Source organism: Eurosta solidaginis, chromosome 5, assembly GCF_040869045.1.
Source record: "Eurosta solidaginis isolate ZX-2024a chromosome 5, ASM4086904v1, whole genome shotgun sequence".
NCBI lineage: Eukaryota > Metazoa > Arthropoda > Insecta > Diptera > Tephritidae > Eurosta > Eurosta solidaginis.
In genome coordinates, this window is record NC_090323.1 from 275,696,567 (window position 1) to 275,712,399 (window position 15,833).

Below are 15,833 nucleotides of genomic sequence, written 5' to 3' on the forward strand. Positions count from 1 at the left end.
GCTAAAGCACTCATCAACAGCTTTCATTTGATATCCATATTGTTTAAACACTGTCTAGGCATTCACTGGCCCACGTTTTGGCCTACAACTCGAGACCCTAGTCACCCAGTTTTATGAAAATTATCCTGTACTATAGCACTCATCAACAGCTTTCATTTGATATCCATATTCTATAAACACATTCTAGGGGTACCCGGGTCCAAGTTTTGGGCTATATCTCGAGACCCTAGCCTCCCAGTTTTATGAAAATTATCCTGTACTATAGCACTCATCAACAGCTTTCATTTGATATCCATATTGTATAAACACATTCTAGGGGTACCCGGGTCCACGTTTTGGGCTATACCTCGAGACCCTAGCCTCCCAGTTGTATGAAAATTATCCTATGCTATAGCACTCCTGAACAGTTTTCATTTGATATCCATATTGGTTAAACACATTCTAGGGGTACACGGGTCCACGTTTTGGGATATATCTCGAGACCCTAGCCTCCCAGTTGTATGAAAATTATCCTGTACTATAGCACTCATCACCAGCTTTCATTTGATATCCATATTGTATAAACACGTTCTAGGGGTACCCGGGTCCACGTTTTGGGCTATATCTCGAGACCCCTAGCCTCCCAGTTGTATGAAAATTATCCTGTACTATATCACTTATCAACAGCTTTCATTTGATATCGATATTCTATAAACACGTTCTAGGGGTACCCGGGTCAACGTTTTGGGCTATATCTCGAGACCCTAGCCTCCCAGTTGTATGAAAATTAATCTGTACTATAGCACTCATCAACAGCTTTCATTCGATATCCATATTGTATAAACACATTCTAGGGGTACCCGGCTCCACGTTTTGATCTCAAAACCCTAGGCACATAGCGAAAAAAAGGTAGACGTTGGCCGATTCTCAGACCTACCCAATATGCTCACAAAATTTCATGAGAATCGGTTCAGCCGTTTCGGAGGAGTTAAGCCTCTAAAACCGTGACAGAAGAATTTTATGTATTAGATATCCTTTAAAATTCACTCCTAAATGTATGCTAACAATTCGTTTTAAAAATTTATATCTGAATGAAAATTTTTGTAACAATCATTTCAAAATTGAAATATAAAAAAAAAGAAAAATGCAATTTATTTAAAGTAGGTCGGTAGGTAGGAATATAGGTAGGTAGGTAGGAATATAGATGTAACCCTACAAGGGCCTCTACAAAAATTTTTTTTTTTTTTTTTTTGCTAACAGAATTTTTAGTAAGAAAGTGTTTATCGAATTTGGTGCCCTAAGCGGTCGCGTAGTTCGCGTATATGGTAGAGCCGGCCCTGAGTAGTATTTACACTTAGATTTAATATTTGGAGAGCTTCAAAGTGTTAACAATGAAACTACTGCCTTCCGTTATAATAACTGCACTTACATATATGTAGCTTAAAGCCCCGTCACAAAAGCAGTTATGAGTAGACTGCACGTATTTTTATGGAGAACGGTAGATTGAGCGACACTGGCGCCATCTGACATAAAAAATTGCAGACTTGCAATTTTTGTTGCAAGCAAAGCAAAAGAAAAGAATTTGATATTTGCTTTGGGGTGCGCAGGCACACTTCGCATGTGGAATTATTTTTCCCACTAGTTGGTAACTTTTCTAACATTTTTCGCAATTAAAAACTGCAATATTAGGCTAAGTTTATGATCGAACGTATCGCATCGCGCGATGCGACGAGAAACGCTCCATCGCTTGTTACATTTTTGCTAGCGTTATCGCTGGCGATTGAGTGTTTATAGTAGAGCGAAATCGCAAGCGATGGAATGCTCAACAATATAACTCAACATCTTTTTATTCACGTTGTGGCAGTGTAGAGAAAGCAACATGCGTACATTAACTCGTAAAATTTTATTATTAGAAAATAGCTATTTGTTACTAAAAAAATAAAATTAAAAAGTATACATAAGAAAAAAAATATCAAGTGCATCCAATCGCGATTGTGGTAAACTATTCCACAAACACTGCTTGGCACGTACCTTTGCAATAAAAACATCCATATTGTTTCGTTAATTTTGCTCAACTAAATCAAAATATTTTGGTTGCAAATTTTCGTCGCTTTTGTCTCTTGTAATCGCTAAATTAGCTTTGTCATAAACAGCTCCATATGCACTAATATAATTGATCGCTAACAGCGATTCTCGTCACATCGCGCGATGCGATTATGCTCGATCATAATGAATACGACACAAAATATGTTAGTAAGTATTTTTGTTTTGTTTTTAAGGAGAATGTTTCAAACAGTGCCTAGTGAAATTTTGTATGTGAATGGGCAAGGCGAAATAAACTTCCATTGCAAAGTCTGAAGTTCCTTCATATTTATAAACGCAACATCTTGGTTGATTGTGGAGATGTTACTGGAATGCATAAGCTTGTGTTAAACGCTTCTATGTATATGAAAATTTTTATTGTACCGCGGCCTTTAATTGCAAGCTTACGTCCCCATTCTAGCTGTTATCGGAAATATTGTAACCTACAATTCACTTTTGCGAAAATTGTTACGATCTATTGTTACGTATGGTATTTATCCAATTTAACTATTTAAAAACAACGGGCGAATATATAGTCCCAAGCATTAAAGTAATAGTCGCAGCTTGTAATCTGTATTTCATAAAATTCCTTCAAGTTTTTACTTGTATCTTTTTTATTGCCAGTCCAAGGAACTCAGTCTTAGCTATAGTTTTAAATTAAAATAATTTATTTATGTAAAGAAGAAATATTATAAGCCAATATACATATGAATTACATAAGGAATACCGCGAGAAAATTTTTCACCACTGACCTACTATACAAATTTACTCTCTCATAATATCTACAAAGATTACTTACTAACTTAACGGTGCATAACCGTTTAAACGGTTATGGCCGTCCAAAACGGTGTGTCGGTCGCTTCTTCGCCGTGCTAGCTGGTGGCACCAAGGGAATTTAAATCGTTTTCAACTTGGTCAACAAAGATAGGAAATATAATTTTGAAAAAATATAATCTACATTGCAGTTAATATAATGAAGTAAGTTATATATTTGGAGCCATGGTTCAACTATATGGTTGGCTCATCTCTACAGCAACAATATACCTTTGTTTAGACTATCAAAATCTGTGTGTTGGTATTGCGCGAATGGAAATGGAGAGAAAACATAAAGCTTCTTCTTGCGTATTGTGGGAAATAATGCTCTAAATTAGATGCATTTACTATAAAGATAATTTAAAGTGATGGAAACTATTTTTTTTATAAATAATTATCAATGCGTTGATTGCATTTTGCGTTTGCCATCTCCTTTTAACAATCCCTATGCCAGTGACATGAAAAAAATAAAATCAGCTGATGAGATGAGCCAAACATACAATTGAGCCATGCATGGAGCTATCGACCACTACAAACTGCCATTATAGTGGTCCCCCAGTATGTCAATAAAACGTAATAGGTATTTGCGAGATATTTTATAAACAAACTAGCAGACCCGGCAGACGTTGTTCTGCCCTAAATTTGGCCTATCTGCATACATTTTAATAAGCTTTTTCCGTCTAACTCTGCCCTACCCCCCTGCACTTTTTCCTAATCTTTTTATTCACTCCTCCCTCCATCTTTTTCGCTTCATCACCATATTCGTCTCATTCTATCCCTTTCTCAGTTTCCTTCTATCTTTTCCTTTCTCTAAAGTTTTTCTCCTTCTTCTTCATCTCTTATTACCAGTCCCAGAGGGTGGTATGTATTTTGTTCCAGTCCCATTCCGAGTCTCAGTCCCAGTCCTAGTCCTAATCCCAGTCCCAGTGCGTCTCTGGTATACTTCCCGGAAAAAAACATCGTAAATACTAATATAGGCAAATTTATATACGAAATTTCCGGCAAATCGAGTAGGACGTATGTAAATAGGTATGTGGGTATTATTAATTCTTGTTTTTATTTCGGCTTCGCATGCATATTTATCAGTTTTGCCAGGTTGATGCGACTAAATTGAATATCACAATGAACTTTAGAGCTCTCAGCAACAGCTTTCATTTGATAACCATAATACACACACATTTTAGGGATATACGGGTCCATGTTTTGGCCTATATCTTGAGACCCTAGTCACTCAGCGGTGTAAAACTTACTCTGTACTAAAGCATACATCAACAGCTTCAATTTGATACCCGCAATGTAAAAACACATTCTAGGTGTATCCTGGTCCACGTTTTTGGCCCTATCTCGAGACCCTAGCCTCCCAGTTGTATGAAAATTATCCTTTACCATAGCACTTATCAACAGCTTTCATTTGATATCCATATTGTATAAACATTTTCTAGGGGTACCCGGGTCCACGTTTTGATCTCAAGACCCCAGGCACGTAGTGAAAAAAAAGGTGGACGTTGGCCGATTCTCAGACCTACCCAATATGCTCACAAAATTTCATGAGAATCGGTTCAGCCGTTTTGGAGGAGTTAAGCCTCTAACACCGTGACAGAAGAATTTTATATATTAGATTTGAATTTTCAATTCAAATACAATTTATAATAAAAAGAAATCTTAAAAAATTTAAATTATAACAATTTATATGTAACTATTCATATGGGCGGCTACCGTGGTGTGATGGTAGCGTGCTCCGCCTACCACACCAAAGATCCTGGGTTCACGCCCCGGGCAAAGCAACATACAAATTTTAGAAAGAAGTTTCTTCAATTAGAAGAAAATTTTTCTAAGCGGGTTCGCCCCTCGGCAATGTTTGGCAAGCACTCCGATTGTATTTGTGCCATGAAAAGCTCTCAGTGAAAACTGATTTGCCTTGCAGATGCCGTTCGGAGTCGGCATAAAACAAGTAGGTCCCGTCCCACCAAATTGTTGGAAAAATTAAAAGGAGCACGATGCAAATTGGAAGAGAAGCTCCGTCTAAAATCTCCTCGGAGGTTATCGCACCTGACATTTATTTTTTTTATTTATTCATATGAGCAATGGCTTTATTGTATCAGAAAAATACATTTTATTAAACATTTGAATTGAAAATAGCATTTAATAGTATTTGATGCAGAAACAGTAATTTAATAACTTGTGGATTCAGAATAGGAATCATTTATTTCAACACCAACACATCCATGCCCCCGATAATCGGTGCTTAGGATAGGTTAGGTTGAACTGGCCGGTCAATAAAAACCTGACATAGACTGAATATGTCCATTGTTTTACCAAAATTTGTTTAACGACCAAACGGGAGAATCCCAATCAGGTTCCAGGACATACGTTATAGAATAACTCCGTCTTCTTGGAAAATACTAGCAGTTTTCCAGGACCCAGCTTAATTGCTGCATCGAGATCTGGCAACTCTGCCGCCTCTAATATCTGGAGCCTTGACCTGGCGAGCGCAGGACACCAACCGTTTCTTCCTGCAGCTCACACTTCCTGCACTTGCTGTTACTGCCGAGGCCTAACTTATAGGCATGTGACGCTAGAAGGCAGTGTCCAATCAATATGCCCATCGTGAGCCTTAAGTCTTCTCTCTTCAGAGATATGAGTCACTTTGTGAGTCTAATATCGTAGGCTTTCCATATGATCTTAGAAATTTTGCAGCTCCGCGCTTTTGTTCACGCCTTTCCTGCTTGATGGATCAACTCATCCGCATTTTCGTTACCTTTTATCCGTTTATGACCGCGAACCCAGTAAAGATGTATGGTCCGGCCTAACCGAAGTTTTTCCAATGCTTCTTTGCATTTCAGAACACTTCTTGATGAAGTCGGTGCTTAATATTTGTAGAAACTTCTTTTATACTGTCCCGTAATAGCTCGGGCCTATATATCGTTAGCTTATTGTGAAAATGTGCTAAGTCAATTTTTTTGAAAAATTGTATTTTAATACAGTTTTAAAACTGAATTCAAAATACATCGATCACAAGAAAAAAATATTTTACTTTTTAATTTTTACGTGCTGTTTGCAATGATGTGTAAATGTGCTAAGTCGTCAACTGTTCAAAAAAAATATGCTAAGTCAACCAGTCAATAATATCAATCTGAATTATTAGTCATTTCTTTCTGCGCGCATTTTATTTACTTATTTAATTCATTCAGTCTAAAAGTACATGCTTTGTTGGTGTTCTTGTTGTATTAACGATATAGACACTCCCCAAAGGCTTTAGGCCGATGTTGGTGGTCCTTTGCCGCATACAGATCCGGTAAGTTCCGGTAACAAAGCACTATTAATGAACTAGTCCGACCATCTCGGGAACGATTTATATGACCACATTAAACCTTCTAGGCCGTCCCGCCCTCCCCACCCCCTAGTTCCATGAGGAACTTGGGGTCGCCAGAGCCTCGGCTGTCAATGAAAAAAAATTCGCCACCGGTAGGTGAGGTTGACAATTGGGTTGGAGAAACTATATATTGCGCTGGGAACCCTTTGAGAGGGTTGCCTACACAACCCCTTGAAATTTTATTCACCAAATTGAGACATACCTTTGGTGTTTGATAAATGCTTTTTGCTGACGATAATCTACTTCAATTCTTACATGTCGATAACTACATGCTTTGTTACAGACTAGTTAAAAGCAGAAAAAAATTCAAGCTTAAACTTATATAAGCTGTTATTAAAATTAAGAACAATGCTGAATCGATTTGCTAGATGTATAGTCCTAGTTATAAGTTCATTCATAGCAAAATTCGTTTTATTAGTTATTTAGATAAAGAATCTATTATGCCGAAGATCACGCATTGGAATATATGGAATGAACAAATTAGATAAATCAGAGCAATTCGTGCTAAAGTCAAGCATGAGTGAGATTAAAGTTCTTCCGTCATGCAAAGCCTGAAGACCAAGCAATTTGTGCCTGCTGGTATATGATGGGAGGCCGCCTGGCCAGTGAAGCATACGTAAAGCAATTTTTGTAAAAATTTTTTGAACTCTCTAAATTTTATAGGAGTTAGAATCATGGAAAGGATTCCATATTATTGAGCAACATTCAAGATCACTTCTGACCAAGGATATATAAAGTGCCCTCAACGTCATAGGGTCCTTAAAGTCACTGGTGTTAAGTCTACTGAACCCAACCATTCCAACAAATTTTGAAACAATGAAGTCAATGGTACTAGAGACATTTTGGAGTTAAAAATTACACTCAAGTCTTTACTCTCTCGATAAGGACTAAGAGATTTAGCATTTAGTTTGTAGATAAAGAATGTGGCAGTTGCCTTTTTGGAATAAGACACAACACATCATTTGTTTGAATTAAATATAAATTATTGTCTGCGCAGCATCCGGCAAAAGAGTCCAGATCAGTACCGTTAGAAATAGTTTGAGAAAAAAATAGTATTTTTTGTGAAATATATAGTTTTAGTGCTTTAGTGCTTTATTTCAATTATTAAGGTGAGGAGTGATGGGAAAACATATTGGGTAAAAAGTGCTAAGTCAGGAAAAAAAAATTTGTTATGAGTGCGGAAATGGTGCTAAGTCATAAAATAGCTGCTGGGTTGGCAGAAATGATTTTTATTTATCTTTTTCAAAGGTTTAAACTCAAAAGCATTGCAATTAAGGTATCCTCATTCACAATTTTGAAAAAAAGATGGTTATTTCAAAAGTTATTAATTTTTTTCGTCTCCTGTAAAATTCGTAAAAGTTGACTTAGCACATTTTCACATTGAGCTAACGATATGTATAAGAGAGCTGGAGTTTATAGAGAAGAGGAAAGGGAAAAGAATGATAACGTGATAAAGAATTAACATTTTCTGCTGGTGGCGATATCATGCGAAAGCAAAATACAAAGATGTGTACAATTTTCCTGTTCTTTTTGTAACCGGTAATAAGAATTTTTTTTACCTGGCTGGAATAGAGGTTTTTAGACGATATTTATAAAGCATTTCTGCATTTGCATTTTCATTACCCCATTAGTACATACATTTTGATGGAATTGATGATAAGAATGGTTTTATGCGTTTGCTCTATTTCACGACATCGCACATTGGCCAGAATTTAGTTTTTTTTTGACATAAAGTTAAATTTTTTTAACAATATGTATTTTAATAAATTCACTTAATTTTATTAAATTACAAATATTAACTAAAAAATTACTGAGTAAAGAATTTTTGCTTTCTGAGAGTCTTCAAAGTTAGTGCAAGGTCATCCAGTGGCGTGCTGTGCATCTTGCGTCCGGGGAACTTTACCTTTTCCAATTCCAAACTCATATAATATTATAGGTAAAATATACTCGACAATTACTAAATAAGTACGGTCAAATAAATAAAGTCTTAGGTGTATAAAGCTTTTTAAATTGATGTTTCCATACAAATTTCAAATTATAAGAGCATTGTAAACCAATTTTATTAAAAAAATGCATATATATATTTAATAATAGCTGTGTTTATGCTTAAACTTTATATGGACTGCTAAGCGTCTAACTTTAAATACACCTCTGAAATTGCGCGGCATACAATTTTTACTACTAAATTTCAATACGCATTATACTCAGATGTAACTGAAATATGTGTCTATGTTTCACCCTATACACTAATTCTATGTATTCTATGTGTGTCCACTATTCATCGCAATTGATTCAGCTACATGTTATACATTATGGCCACCAGAGGTTTGTGCCTCTGATTTTAGGTACACCCTGTTCTGTAGATAGTTATTTAACCACTGCCGCTAGATGGGTCTCCTAAGCATCATCTAAACGATAGACGTTTTTTTTTACGCGTAACGTAAACGTATACGGTTGTAAAAAAACATGGCTAATATTATGAATGCAATACAATTATACAACTAATGACAGTTTCAAATATTTTTTGAAATTCTCTATATCCACTGTTTTGTGCTTACTTACATGAGCGCGTAAAGTTTTCCAACTTTACCAATGAAAAAACGGTAGGTAAATTTATTTTAAAATGGTATTTAGAATGCACAGAAACAAAAAAAGTTGAGGGTGTGGTTAAACATCTAAACGAGCCCAAATTAGAAGGTCCTGTGGGCAGACTGTTTGACTAAGTAAATTGATATAAATAATTTAAAATTTTTATCTTTTTCAGCAGTTTTTTTGTTTTGCGGAACATCAAGAACCCCTTTGTGAGTAGCGCCCGGGCATTATAAACTCTCTTTTTTGTGGTGTGTTTACTTAAAAACAAAATACTACAAAGCAGTGAAGCCAAATCGAGGGATTTCCGCAAGCGTACTGAGCAAAAAGGAGTATTTTTCAAAATCATGCTTTTTTGTTGGTTCTTCCCTTCCACTTGTTCGAGGCCATTCGAAAATTTCTGACGCCAGTGGATGATAACCTCAAAGTATTTAGCAAGTAAGATTTCAGTATGTCAAATTTGAAAAGCTGAAGCTCTGAGTACGATTCTCACATAAAAATATAAAATTCTGCAAGTTCATCGTATAAGATAAAGAATATCTGGAATGGGAGTGCCACGAAATCCCCAAATTCAAAATCCCCAAAATCAAAATTCCCAAACACAAAATCCCAGTGCCCAATCATGGCCATGTAAAAAATAGCTATATCTGTTTCCTCTTTCATTCATATTTATGTATGTATAACTATATATTCACGTTTTGGCAATACATATTTTTACTTATCCATATATAGGACTGCTAGTCGTTCTAATTCGAATAAGCTAACAGAAACGTGTACTACGTAGAAGGACATCACGGTAGCCACGGTTATACCACACACCCGAACTTGGCATGGCGTAGCCCAGGGTTTTTTTTATAAGCGCGGCCGAAGGCCGCCTATGCAGAAAGTTGGTATGGGTTATTAGCCTTTTTTGGTCGCGGCGATTTTAAACCTAATTTGAATTTATTTCACACATAAAATGGGGATTTTGATTTTGGGGATAACGTGGTAGACCCATCTCGAATGCCAGCACGTTACATGTGACTTAAGTAGATTTAGGAAATTAAAGTACCATTTTGTTGAGTTCAATATAGTAAGGTTTATAGTTAATATATAGTTATGTCTGTTAAAGTAAAATTGGTAGTTTCCAAATGGGAGTTTCCAACTCCTTTAGTGGGACTTTTATTTTTGTTTCTATGACATCATTGCTACACATCATGATTATGTTCCATGAAGAAGAACTCGCAAGCTGACAAATGCTGAGGGGAAATATTTCCAAGAAATTATTTACTAACATATATGTAAGTATTATTGGAATATCAATAATTGTTGCTTATTTTTGCCTCTTTTCATAAAATTAAACATTAAAATTAATTTCTTTTTATAGAATCAATGAAAAAAATACTAGAAGACGTCAACTATTGGCGAAACTTTAATGGACATATGTTTGCATTCCTTATGAATGAGCTAAATCTGTCCTTAAAGTGGATTTTGTAAATATTGCGACCCTAACGCCATTTATTTAGTGGACATTTTTTTGCATATACAGTAGAATCGCGAAAAAGTTAAACGCTGAGCTAAGTTGACCGAGCTTGAGAGTCCACGTAGCACTTTTCTGAGCTTTTTTCAAATTCAACCGTTTGTTTAGCAATAAAAACAATTGTGGGTGTTCCCCTATTTCTGTGTTATTGTCAAAGGTGGGTGGTGTTGACGTCAGCACTGACGACATTGAAAATTGGAACGACGTTCAAATTACGGAAGATGACGAAGATTGCAAAGTGTCCAATAATGATAACGAAGAATCAGCTATCGAGCAAGATATGCAACAACAGAAAGTGAGTTTTTCGGAAGCAGTTGGATGCATCAATACCTTGATAAAGTGGTATGATAACAATAATGATACAAATCAGATATCAGATCTTATTAATATGCGGGCGAAAATTGTCAAAAGCTATTACACAAAAGAAAAAATAAACCACTCTCGACTGCTTCTTTAATAAGCACATATCACCGTGTCATACGAAAAGTAACACTTACAAAATTTTTTCATAGGATTTCTTTGTCGATATTTACAATGTGAATAAATTAATATGTATGTTCTGTGAACTTGAAATCAGTCAGTACAAATTAAATCTAAGTTTATGCCCTGTAATGATTAAAACTAAGTCATTTAAATAAATTCAATGTGTTATATCCCAAAAACTATGTTTATTACTGCATTTTTTCAAATTTGAAAACCGCTTGGAAAAGTCAATATTTCGGAAAAGTAAACTACCCTTGGGAGATCTTGCTTAACTTTTTAGCGATTCTACTGTATTTCTCATTTAATATATGTAGGTAAAATATATTTCAGCTATCAACAACGGCCGAGTTTTTCAGTAGTTGGTTAACTAAGCTTAAAATAGGTTTGCCTTAACTCTAGTCAAACTTATATTCAGTTAAACTACAAACCAATTTTCAGTCACAGTTTTCGGCGTAGGCTTTTTTGTATGAAACCCGAGATTTTTCATTATCTAGGTCCGATTGGCTTTGCTGAGAGAAAAAACGCCATTATAAAATAAGTAAATAGTATAAATTAAAGTATCAGTGTCCAAATAAATTAATTCGTTTATTTCAGCATGACTTAATGTAAAAATGTTGTAACTTTAGAATGTGTTCAATTTTACATATTATTTTGCAATCGGAATAAACGACAACGCAACCCAAATAGCTGATATGTTAACTAGAGTTTAACCGGCCGCTTGAGCTCAGTTCAAACTTCAGTTAAAGTTGACGGCAAAACTACATAGCGTAGTTTAATTAAAAAACTGAGTTAAACTTTTGTACTGAAAAACCGGGCCATAAAATTTATCCAATAACATCTCAGTTTCAACCAATGTGCAATGTGCTTCCATATATATAAACAAACCAACATTACCATTAAATAGTAAGAGAAATATGATTTTGGTTTTACTTCAGATTTCGAGCTAATGGACCGAAACTTCATCGAAAAATGGATCTGGCGCAATATCCTGTACGTCCACGTGGTAGTCCAGATGATCCATTGGCTGATTCATATGATGACCCTTCTTATAGTTTTAGCTTCCGTTCCGGGGATCAATCCCGTTCTGAAAATAGTGATTCCGCTGGACAAGTAAGAGGTGAGCCATATTTTTTTATTTAATATTGGGTGCAATGAAACGTTTTTCACACAATGGGTACAGTATGTTAAATCATAAATCGCTAATAACGAGGTAAACAATGGCTTCCTGAATGTACCTATATTTATAAATATGCAAACATATTTACCTAAATAAACTTCTTGCAGGCCTGTATTCATTCTTGGATGATGTGGGCGAACGTCATAGCGTACGTTATGCAGCCAGTGCTGGAACAGGTTTTGAAGTATTCAATTCTGTGCCTGATAATCCGATAAGCGTGGCATATGCTGCCCCCCTTTATAAGGCGCATTCAAAGACTCGTGGAAAAATGACAACTCAACGCGGCCCAGGCGGGACGTATAAACTAATTGCTGCTGGGCCTGATCACCGTCGAGCTGAAAGTCGTAGTCCAGACGGATTCGTAAGAGGAACTTACTCATATCTGGATGACACTGGTGTACAGCGTACCGTTGAATATATTGCTGGCCCTGGTATCGGTTATAGAATAATTAAAAATCGAATGGGCCCGGGATCTCATATTAATCCTTCCATAACTGAATTCAGATTAAGTGACACAGAGTTCAAACTCGCTAATGACTTTGTTAGCGATAGCAGTGTAAACGACATTCGAGTAGATAATGACCCCAGCAGTGGTGGTCTAGGTGGAAGTAGAACCGGCGAGGGAGATTATTTGAAAAGTTTGAGCAACTCCGGAAAAGTACAAACCAACAATTCCAAAGAACCAGATGATAATAACTCACAAGAAAGGACTACAAGCCTGGGAAGTGATGGTAGTGATCAGATGAAAACTGATCGTATGGGTTCCATTAGTAGCAATCGTGGAACAACACGTTATGGAACCACTAGTGGAATCAGTTCGTCACATGATAGAGGGAAATCAAATATAAACCGAAATAACAATCGCAACTTAATGAATCCCGATGGCCGTAATAACAATCATAATCGCTCCAATAAGCCTATGGGCAGTAGTCGTAATAGTGGCGTTGGTGATACCGGATACATATATGATTCGCCATCTTCGTTTTCAGACACACTAAACTTAAGTGATGATGACTTTGGATCTTTACAACCGCTTATATCCAGTAACAATAAAATACTTCAATTAGATAGAGAACGGGAATGGGTGAATCGGCATCGCGATTCGACCATTATAAAGAATGTGGGTAAATGGTATATAGGATTGCCACCGGGACATAGCGTGAGAGCACACGTACAAAATATTGATTTATTGCCGCTAGGTGGACGACGGGTGCCATCTCCGTCTGAGGCATTGCGACAAGATGAAATCGCCGATATGCTGACTTCAATGGAGAATGGCATGAAGTATAACAGTTAGGGTTTCAAGACTAGGCTTACATTAGAAAGGATAAATTAAAAGTAAATTTAAAACTTTAAGATCGATTTTAGATATCATAACTTTATGTATTTTAATATTTAAGTACGAGTCTGTTTGTAAGTTTTATGAAAAATAAAATCTTTATTTATCTATTTAAATACATGTAACTTTGTGTGTGTATTGCTTCCATACCAGCTTTGGGTTTGTTGTAGTTTTCTGTAAATCTATTATACTAAAGCATAAAAATCGAGTAAAATTTTCTACAATTCTTTTCACACTTCTCGCCTTTTGGGTATTATTACACCTGACACGTCTTGAAAATTTAAATGACGGTAAGCCATTCTTATTTCCAGCACCAGTCTTACCGAAAGCTTTACTTTAGTCGTTTTTTGTTTTATTTTTATTGCCTTTCGAAGTAATTCGTGGAAAATTTTGACTTATCTGTAAAAGCTACATTCACCTAGAAAAACACGTCTGTGACAATGATAAATCGTAAAATATCCCTCAATAAATTATAAGTCGGTTGAATAAAGTCGCTGATTACTTGAACCAAACTTATTGTAAGGCACAAGCTTAAATTCAGCATGAAGGCAAAAACCATTGACGAATCTTTTTACAGCTATTCGATATTCATCACGAAAAGAATAATTTATATAATATTTCTCTCATAAGTATTGAGCGATTTTTTATTATATTAAATCGTATTTATAAATATACTTATAAAGTGCTTTCCGTAGCTTTCAATTAACATTAGAGATATAATTTTCCTTCAAACTAATCATACTATTGGATGAATATGTTTTCACTCACACTCAAAAAAAAAAAAAAAAATTCTGAAAAAGCAAACAAAATGGGATTGAATTTGCGTCATAGAAACGCCTCCCTTGATCTAGACGAGTAGTCTCCTCAAAAACTAATGTTGACGGCAGAGTGCTCTCTATAAGCAAGCTGTGCTATGCAAGAAGCAATTCTTATTTTCGTATATTTTACAAGCTTGAAACGTTTCTGGCACTCTGACAACTTTTAGAATTTTTCACAAGAAGTGATTTACCGAGCTTTCTATCCTTTATTATAGCAACGCTTCTCGCTACCACTCTGTCGTCAGTCTTAGATGTTTTTTTTTTCTTGGTCATAGGAATAAGTTTCTTATGATAAAAATTAAAAAATTTAATTGTGTAACTGTCACGGCCGTGGATTTCTAGTCGAGGTCAGCAACTGTACAGACAATAATCTTATTCACTGAGCTAACTCGTGCATGTAAATATTAGGGGAACTCATGTAACCGTATAAATGCCTTATAAAGTGTGTAAACGTATAAATTTATCTAGTGCGTAAACGAACTGTCAAATTTTGTATGAAAAATCATTTACACAATTTGTATAAATTTACGCGCACATTTCATTGTGTAAACGCGGTAAACTCAAAGGAATGCAACCTTGCAGACATTACAGCAGGCATTTTCATCAGAAATCTCCAACATCAGCAAGTCATTTACAAGAATATCTTAGTAAAGACGTTTTAGTTTTGATTTTTCACTTAATCTTGGCATTTTATAATTTTTGTTATAATCACAAGTTTTTTTACAATAATACATCTGATAGACAATTAAGTTTATCAAGAATATTTCTAGGTGCGTTCATATAACAGCGTGTGTAAATGGATATAATTTTACACCTTATAAGTTTATATGCTTTCATGAGTCCCCCTATTGTGAGAAATATTCAGTCAAGTATTCTTGATTGAAAATATTGAAGAAAGATTTTCCCTCAAAAGAATGAAAAATTTTATACAAAGAATTCTCACTCATTACATTGAAACTTTCTTCAATATTAAGAAAAAATGTGTTAGGAAATGTTTTTCCTCATTTTAGTCTAAGTACGTGTTTTTTCTGAGTGCAGCATTTAAATAATGCTTCGATATATAATCCCAACGTGAAAAATGAGAGCGCATCTATGTAATTTGAGGTTTATTACTACATTTAATTATTTCTTACGAAGTGATGGGACTTACAGTTTTTTGTGCCGACTGCGAAAATCTTGTGCTAAGGCAGATGCATTTTTGCTGAAAAGTATCTCATAGCCGAAATACACTTTTCGTTTGATTCCCATATCGTAAAAACACATTCTAGAGTCACCCCTGATCCACCTTTATGACGATATCCCGAAATGGCGTCCACCTATAGAACTATGGCCCACTCCCTTTTAAAATACTCTTTAATACCTACCATTTGATACCCATATCGTACAAACAAATTTTAGAGTCACCCCTGGTCCACCTTTATGGCGATATCTCGAAAAGGCGTCCACCTATAGAACTAAGGCCCACTACCTTTTAAAATACTCATTAACACCTTTCATTTGATACACATGTCATACAAACATATTCCAGGGTTACCCTAGTTTAATTTTCTGGCATGGTGATTTTCCCTTATTTTGTCTCCAAAGCTCTCAGCTGAGTATGTAATGTTCGGTTACACCCGAACTTAGCCTTTCTTACTTATTCTTTTTCAAATTATTATAAT

At 35.5% G+C, this 15,833-nt stretch overlaps 2 protein-coding genes across 3 annotated transcripts in view; one reads left to right on the forward strand and one right to left on the reverse strand.

Annotated features, from left to right (window-relative positions):
• Positions 1-13,477, forward strand: part of LOC137251925 (uncharacterized) — a 30,862-nt gene extending 17,385 nt beyond the window's left edge. Inside the window, exons 3-4 of the mRNA XM_067786950.1 lie at positions 11,774-11,955; positions 12,123-13,477. Of these exons, the coding sequence (XP_067643051.1) occupies positions 11,774-11,955; positions 12,123-13,312 (1,372 nt within the window). The 3' untranslated portion in view covers positions 13,313-13,477. The remainder of the gene's footprint in view (positions 1-11,773; positions 11,956-12,122) is intronic.
• Positions 1-15,833, reverse strand: part of Obp73a (Odorant-binding protein 73a) — a 372,527-nt gene that overhangs the window by 39,486 nt on the left and 317,208 nt on the right. The gene's annotated exons all lie outside the window — the stretch shown is intronic.